The 8180-nt window shown below is 34.2% G+C and overlaps 2 protein-coding genes across 2 annotated transcripts; both read right to left on the bottom strand.

Moving 5' to 3' along the window:
• Positions 1 to 921: 921 nt before the first annotated feature.
• Positions 922 to 1983, bottom strand: LOC134255647 (uncharacterized). The gene has a single exon (XM_062738168.1). The coding sequence runs from the start codon at positions 1981 to 1983 to the stop codon at positions 922 to 924; it is 1062 nt and encodes a 353-aa protein (XP_062594152.1).
• Positions 1984 to 5202: 3219 nt separating this feature from the next.
• Positions 5203 to 7734, bottom strand: LOC134255646 (carbonic anhydrase 2-like; the record flags this gene model as incomplete). The annotated part of the gene is made up of 5 exons (XM_062738167.1): positions 5203 to 5345; positions 5867 to 6018; positions 6709 to 6781; positions 6880 to 6972; positions 7565 to 7734. Coding segments are annotated over 5 exons (602 nt in total), but the record flags the coding sequence as incomplete, so codon positions are not given.
• Between the last annotated feature and the right edge of the window lie 446 nt (positions 7735 to 8180).

Below are 8180 nucleotides of genomic sequence, written 5' to 3'. Positions count from 1 at the left end.
TGTTTTATGGACTTTTGCGCTTGAATAATGTTCTTTAATATCTCCATAATTTATATTTTATGCATGTATAAGCCGCTTCAGGAGTGCTGATCATGTGAAAGCAACATTAAGCACAGTAAATGAAAATAACATTGGCATACAAAGTTATGCCAATGGAATAATTGTAAAGAAAATTCATTTAAGGTAACAGAAAAATATTTTAATATTAAGTCTTTGGTGTAATACCATTACTGCGAAATGTTTAAGGATAGTATTTTTGTGAAATCTGTGATGCTGTTTCACAAAGATGTTGAGTTTGCTCCGTGCTTATCTAAAACGTTGATTTGAAAATAAAATAAAGATTTACAATAAATTACATAGAATGAAACTCAGACACCAACAAAAAAAAGTATTTTTGCACAAGATAATGTGCTCAATTTAAAGAATGAAGATAATGTTCCACAGATTAACATGGTTCGTAAACTTCCAGAACAACTCTCGTACCTATATCCATGCGTGGATCTAGAGGGGGGGTCGGGGGGGTCAGGACCCCCCCTGGAATTTACCAGGCTAAAAAATGTATATACTAAAACAAGAAAAAAGTTACCATGGACCCCCCTGGTAAACGCGCAGATGTGTGAGATGGGTATGATAAGTGAAAGATTTTAGGCAATGAGGCAATAGTCACCACTCACTCCCCCCCCCGAAATAGGTTTTTGACGGTTGGGCGAGTTTAGGTTTTTTTTTTTTTTTTTTTGCTTGTCAAGAAATTTCTGAGATAGGATTTTTTTTTTCGACTGGGGTGGACCCCCCTGGAAAAAATTTCTGGATCCGCGCCTGTATATCTGATGATGGAAACTATGTTAAAGCATTGGTGATGAAGTTGACAGAAAAAAAATCTATCTTACATGGAAATCACTCAAAGTTGTAGCCATATCGTGTCTAATTTAGATATTTAAACACAGTCACTTTGCTAGAGTTATCATAGCCTACCCAAAGAAGATGTTTTGCTTCATCATAACATATCCTATATGGCGGACTGTTTCTGCTAGCAGTAAGCAATGTAAGCAAAAATACACCGTCTTTATCAATTACTTGCACTGAACTGCTTGTCCAGTCACTCACTAATATGTGTTCAAGTACATCTACACAGATTCCACGTGGGTCCAACTTTGGTCCATTTGGTGGACCTTCATAGGAAAATCGATAGACACCTTTGTGATCTGTTACTATAACTGCCTGTTTATCCAAATCTGCTACGATGACGTCACCGTTCCAGTTTTCTGTTATGTAAGCCGGATATTTATATAGTGTCGGACTTCCATTCTCAGAATCTTGGATTTCTTGACCCGAAATATCATACCTGACTATTCGGCATCTCTTTTCCTTCCACATTCCAATGACTAAGTCCCTGTTGAAATGGGAATAATGAATGCACCGTGGTCGCCAGTCATTACCTATTTTAAATAAACTTACTTTCGTGTTACAATCTGAAGACAGTTTCCTGATTTCTGACCCTTTGTCAATATAAATCAGGTCGCCTGTTGTGGACACCGTGTACACACCAAGTCCCCCAAAGTCTTCAAGAATTCGATGAGCTACGGATATCCTGTTTTCTTCAATTCTCATCAACAAGAGACTATTTTTATAGTCACTGATCCAAATCAGGTTTGAAGTTACGCAATTAATATGACATACACGATTTATGTCTTTCAGAGGAATCGAAGAAAAAAGAGTTGGTTGGTGCATTTTATATTCTGGCTTGACTTTTATATTTTCGTCTTTGATGGCGAAATCTGCCAGTATCTGAACTATTTCAGTTATGTTAGAATTTTCGTCAAGAGACGTTAAATTTAATTTTGATACATGTTTGGGTACACATTTCAGACATTTAAAAGGTTTCCCAGTCACAAAATAAAGGAATTTTACAGGCTTGATGGCTAACTGGTCATATTCGTCGCAAAGGTTTTGTAATTTTCTGAAGTGCGTATTGGTCATCACCATTTGCTTACGAAGTATGCTACTGTGGTTTCTGTATATAATGGCACAATAATTTGAAACATATCTATCCAACAATATTTTTAGCCTCTTTCCTTTTTCAAGCATGTACCCGAGTAATTCATTCGACAGGGCGCCACTACTGTTTATATCTTCCTGAGCCCTAGTCTTAATCGAAAGATTGAACGGCAGTATCCTTTTGCAAATTTTCATGAAGGTTTGTTTGTTTTCTGCTATTTTTCTTTCGACAGCTTCTTGTATATCTATTACTGTATGATTGAAATGATCTGCACATCTATTACATGCCGGCACTTTGCACTCCTCACACCAAAAATTACAAGCCTGTTCTTTATGCAAGATACAGTTTTCAAACATGCTTTCTTGATACGCTGAGGCGTCTTTACAGTTTTGATATCCTTAATTACCCCCAGTATCAAGGTAGCTGTGAATTTGCACTTTTCTTTTCTTGATGGGTGATGAACCTACAGTGGGAAGATGGATATCGATATTGCATTCTTAAAAAAAACCCAAAAATTTCCTTAATATTTTCTTGAGGTATTATAACTGCAGAGATTTAGTGTCTTCTATTCTGTCCTCCTTTTTGTAATCTTCTGTTTAGATGGCTTGGCTTTAGTGTAAGATTCTTAAATATAAAAGAAATTCTAACGTTAAGATTTGCGCTTCTTCGATGCATGTATTATTATCAATAGAAATGAGCTTAAATAAGAAATTTACGGAAGTCCATGCATTTAGGACATATCGAAAAATATTTTTGAATCCGATATAACGAATTGTCGAATTTGTTATAACGAATTTAATTCATTATAACAATTTCTTTGAATTTGTTATAACGATTTTAATCTGTTAAAACAAATTTGTTGAATTCATTATAGCGAATTCTTTAATTTGTTATAACGAATTAAATTCGTTAAAACGAATTCAAAAATTTATTATAACAAATTAAATTCGTTTAAACAAATTCCAAAGTTTTTTTATAACGAATCAAATTATGGAATTCGTTTAAACGAATTCAATTCGTTATAACAAACTTTAGAATCTGTTAAAACGAGTTTAATTCGTTTTAACATTTTTTTTAATTCATTATAACGAAATCAAGAAATTTGTTATAACAGATTTAATTCATTGTAACGAATTCAAAGAAATTGTTATTACGAATTAAATTCGTTATAACAAATTCGACAATTCGTTACATCAGATTCAAAAATATTTTTCGATAGGTCCTAAATGGGCTTCCGTAGAAATTGATTAACCACTACAACCTGAGAAAGTTTTATATACTATACCAGTATGAATCAAATGATCCATGCAATTTAAATTAATAATAAAGTAATGATAATCTTATACTTCTACAAATAGATCTTACCTGAAATGTACAAAGATCAAATTTTCAAAACCATTTTGATTTTTGTTAATAAATGCTACTATTAAATTGAAAAAATCAAACAAACCTTTCTGTTAAGGTCAACACAAATAAAAATCTTCTGGGGAAGCTCTATAATTTTTTTTTAGCAAAATCAGTACTCCATCCTTTTTCTTCGATTCGCTAAACTCATTGATGAATTTGATCTTCACATGCAGTCCTGTTTTGATAAATCATGGGCTAACTGTTTCCACAATAAGAATAAACCGATCCCCTTCGAAAACGCGGATATAACAATGTGTAATCTGTTTGTTAAGCAGACTGAACTTTTTAAACGATCTATCATAGAAGTTTTGCAAGATGTTCTGGACTTCCCAATCGACAGGCACCTGTGTTATGTACGTGGGCACGGAAGTGATAACAGGTAAGAATATCTTACGAGTGGTAATATGGGTGTGGTGTTGACGCATATGGACTTTAAATTCCACGATATTCTGAAAAATCTCTGATAAATTCTGCTACTTCCTGTCAGTACTGTTACAGTATTTCTCCCTGCAAACACTGCACAGTCACTGTACAAACACCCTGTACCTACTGTAATTCCCAGTAAACCCCAGTACAAATCCAGTCAGTGTATTAATTATCTACTTTGCTGAACAGCACAGTATGTACGCCCTGTACACCAATGTTTCTCAGTGTATGTCTCCGCAGTACGACACTGTACATCAAAGACGTGAACGGGGACAGAAAGTGTCTTTTTTTCGTTTGTTTCAGGTGCTGCGTTCGTAAAACGAAAACAATCCTACAGAAAAATTACTAGGCCTATATATATGATTTATTATACATATAATTTATTTTTGTGCATATTATCAATAATTTGACATATTTATAAAACTGAAACTATGAAATTCAATGTTTTTAGTACTTCTACTTTGAATAAAAAACATTTCAATAAGAAATGTATTGCAGTATAGAAATTCACTGTTACGATTTGATACTTTGTACGTTCTTCTCGATATTGTGGTATGACCAAGCAGCAAAAGATTAAAAGTAATTTAAGAAAGACGTTGTACATGTTGTAAGGTTGTGTTAAACATAGACACTAGAATTGTCTTCTGCGTATTTTATGTGTTTATAAGAGAATTACGCAATTAAGATACTAGTATCCATGTATTTACAATCTATTCCAAAAGTACACATCTTTTCCTTTTTTAATTAAACAAACCTATATTTTTTATGCATAGTCTCCCTGTCAGTGACGTAGCATCGTTTTTGAAAGGGGGGCATCCAGAGAAAAAAAAAGTTTTTTAACTTACCTGAAAAAGTTGACAGTAATACAGTACCATTTCTTGAAATACAGGGGGGGGGGGGGGCAGCCTTTCAAAGAACATTTTCAATAATAAAAGTTATGTTTGGAAAAAAAAGTGGAGGCCAGGTTTAGTAAATTTTCACGTCTTTTGTTGCAAAGTCTGAAAATGATCCTGGGCCTCATTTTAATGGAATGTCCCGTCTATCTGCATGATCAATACAATCAATCAATCATTACAATCAATAATGCTCACAGTGGGTGTGACCGATCATTAGGGGATCTCCTCATAAGAACCTGATCCTACATGTACCTCTGATTTTTCTTAGGGTGTGTTTTGGAACCCATTTACAGATTTGTATTGCTTGTATATTTTTGAAATCGATCGTTCTGGGTAATCTTTAACTTTTCATTGTACCAGTATAACCCTTCGACATCTCTAAAGCCGTGCTTATAGAATATAAAATTCAATTTAAAAATTTGGAATTTTATTCCAAAAACTACCAATCTTTTAAAAGTTTGTATTTCTATCTTTATTCCACATTGTTATATTTTTTATTTGCGTGTTTAGATGTTACAATACACGTGTCTTTTTCCTAGAGGCTGTAGCGGTCGGAGATTGGTCAATTCTGCTATTGGGGCACCATGGTGATACGTTTTCAACTTCCGGAAAAATGCCATCTATGAAGGTAAAGTAATTAATTAAGATAATTAAATTTTGGCAGTGCTTCTAAAAACATCCTTTTCGATCTGACGTATTTTTTTTTAAAAATTATATTACTACTTCAGTTTGATTTTGTAATGAAACATTAGTTGAATTATCTTCTGATGTAATGTTTGTCGATTGAACGTAGTAGATTTTTAATAATAAAGATATCTCCCATATCATATACGACTGAGCTACTAACTGTGACGGTAATTGAGATTCGAACCCGCGATCTTAGAAAAAACATTCAGTCAGTAAGAACTGTATAATGCGGTAGTGGATTCGTTTTTTTTTTTTTTTTACACATGAAGTTCATTATAGTGAAAAAAAGTTTTGTTCAAATCATTATGACTTAACGCATGCAAAAAAACTCCTATCCCCTTCCGCAGAAAATCACATATTATAAACAAAGGAAATATTGCATAGCTTCTGTATGGTAAAAATTCCCCTACTTTTAAAATAAAGAGAGTAACTTTGAATCAGTCACGTGTCTTACTGTCCTTGATGATATAGTCAGGCGCTTCTTGAAAACCAGCCAATTAACGCTCTCGTAGCATCCGGGCGTGGTTAGTGATCCCTTGTAGAAAAACATTCGACCTCTCTTTGGAATACAGGACACAGGATTAAATACAGCTCTGACGGCGTGTCCTGTAGGAATACGCTAGATGTATGCTCAAAATGAACAGTATAACACGATTATAAGAAGCGCACTTTATATGAATTACAATAATAGCGAAGTGATTTTCATTCCGGTTGGTCTTGATACATTTGTCTTTATACTTTCAAGCAAATACCCAATTACCTGAAATTTTTTTTAAACGAGGTAAGTTATTGACAAACAAGTTGATGTTACAAGAATATCAACAGTCTCGTTTAAATCTAAGTCATCATTTAGTAAGTTTTATGGTCGATACAATGACCTAGTCAGCAAGTACAATTTAATAATCTACCATTTAATCAAATGCTGACTTATGTTTTTCACATCATTGTTCGGCCAATATTTACACACTCAATTGTCGACGGATTTTTCCGTTATTCCCGACCCCCGATGATAACAAGGAGCACATGGTGGGTGTGACTGATCGACAGGAGATGCTCAATCCTCCATAGCACCTGATCCAACCTCTGATGATTTGGAGGTCCGTGTTTGCTCTGCTCCTGGGTTGTATTGTTTAATGGACTTTCGATCTAGGTGCTGTTAGTTATCTTCATATGTTTCATTTGGTAAGTAATCTTTCCCAAAGGGAAAAAACATCATTTTGGCATGATTATCTGTTTGTCTATCAGTAAAACCCATATTTACCATATAACTCTATAGTTTCATCTAAATTTTCTTACCTGGGCAATACACATGGGAGCCATACTTCCGGAAAAACAAGTCAATGGATGAAAGTCGGGCTCGGCAACACTCCTGCATTTATATCAAAACATCTTTTTTTTTTGTGTTTATATAATTTTCAGTATGGAAAATATTTCACGAGAGAGAGGGAGATAGAGAGAGAGAGATACCTTGAATAAAATGGCAACGACTGCTATACCGTCTTTCTTATCAATAGCATTGGTCACAGTTCCATACTTGGTATTGAAATGAACCATGTGAAGCTAACGGAGGAAGCATGTATTAAAATTTATATTTAAATCCTCCTTAAAACTTTGCAGAGTACAGTACAACCATTTGAATCAGGAAGAAATTAAATCGTTTCAAATTTGCTTGATTAAGAAACATAAGATTTTGTGTATATACATGTATACTTGTGACGTTTGAAACTTGCATATTTACATTTTAAAATTCTTTGTCTTAGATAAAACTACAAATAGTAAAAATACTTTATTTCTACATAAATCTACTGGTTCATCGATAGGCGTGGTTTATAAAACCACGTGCGGGGTGGGACAAATAGAGACGGAAGCGGGGCTTGTAGCACGTAAATTTGCGGATTCAAAAGCATGTAAAAATAAGGAATAACTTTCAGATTTTTTGGGTGGTCTCATGGCAATGATCAATTGATTTGCATGCGTAATAATTTTATGTTCGGCGTTTTTTGCAAATTATCACGCAAGCCAATCGACTGATCACACCATGAAACTAAAAAAACTGGACAGTTATTTCTTAAATATAATTTCAACATTCAAGTATCTGAATTACATAAAGCTCATCAATCCGACAGAATTATTATTATCTTAGGCTAGTTACCTCGGCTGAGTATCTTTTTCCATTAATGGCGTGTTCAGTTCCCCAATCTCGTTTTGAACCGAAGTGGAAATGCCACTGGGCCAGCTGATACTTTACCCTGGGGTAAAAGGGAATCCCCGTGATAAACTTCTTCTTGCAGCACTTCCTGACAACAAATGTAGGGGCGTGTCCTTTTGAAGAGAAAAAAAGTATCATGCATGAATAATTTTATCTTATAACTTTACTGTTTAGTGGTGTTGGCTACATGTAATTTTTTTAACAGATTAGGTATTTCAAGAATTCAGGTTCCTAACGAGACGAATTCTTTCAAAACACTTTCAATGACAAAAACCTTGAAGTTCTCTTTTCGCACTTTCAAGTTTGCCTCTTGCAGTTTATCCGTTAAATTCACATGCAAAGAACTTGATATACATTTGCTGTACGATAAATTTAAACATATATATGCATGGACATGCAAAGTTATTGATAAGTAAACAATTTTCAACCGAGTCAAGCTTCTGGTTAATAACTTAAAGCTACACGGCTTTCAGCAACCTCCTTTCATGTCAGTATTCTGAAAATTTCATGCCAGTATCGTTTGGTCGTAATTTTACGGTCATGTGTCATAAAATTTGTT

Source organism: Saccostrea cucullata, unplaced genomic scaffold (assembly GCF_032062105.1).
Source record: "Saccostrea cucullata isolate Sc308-1 unplaced genomic scaffold, CSIRO_AGI_Scuc_v1 ctg15180, whole genome shotgun sequence".
In the NCBI taxonomy this organism is placed as follows: domain Eukaryota; kingdom Metazoa; phylum Mollusca; class Bivalvia; order Ostreida; family Ostreidae; genus Saccostrea; species Saccostrea cuccullata.
The sequence above is the reverse complement of the archived record's forward strand: the minus strand, read 5'-3'. Positions and strand labels throughout refer to the sequence as shown.

Excerpts from the sequence above, each read along its gene's own strand:
- LOC134255647 (XM_062738168.1), bottom strand. The coding sequence starts at position 1,983 with ATGGTGATGACCAATACGCACTTCAGAAAATTACAAAACCTTTGCGAC.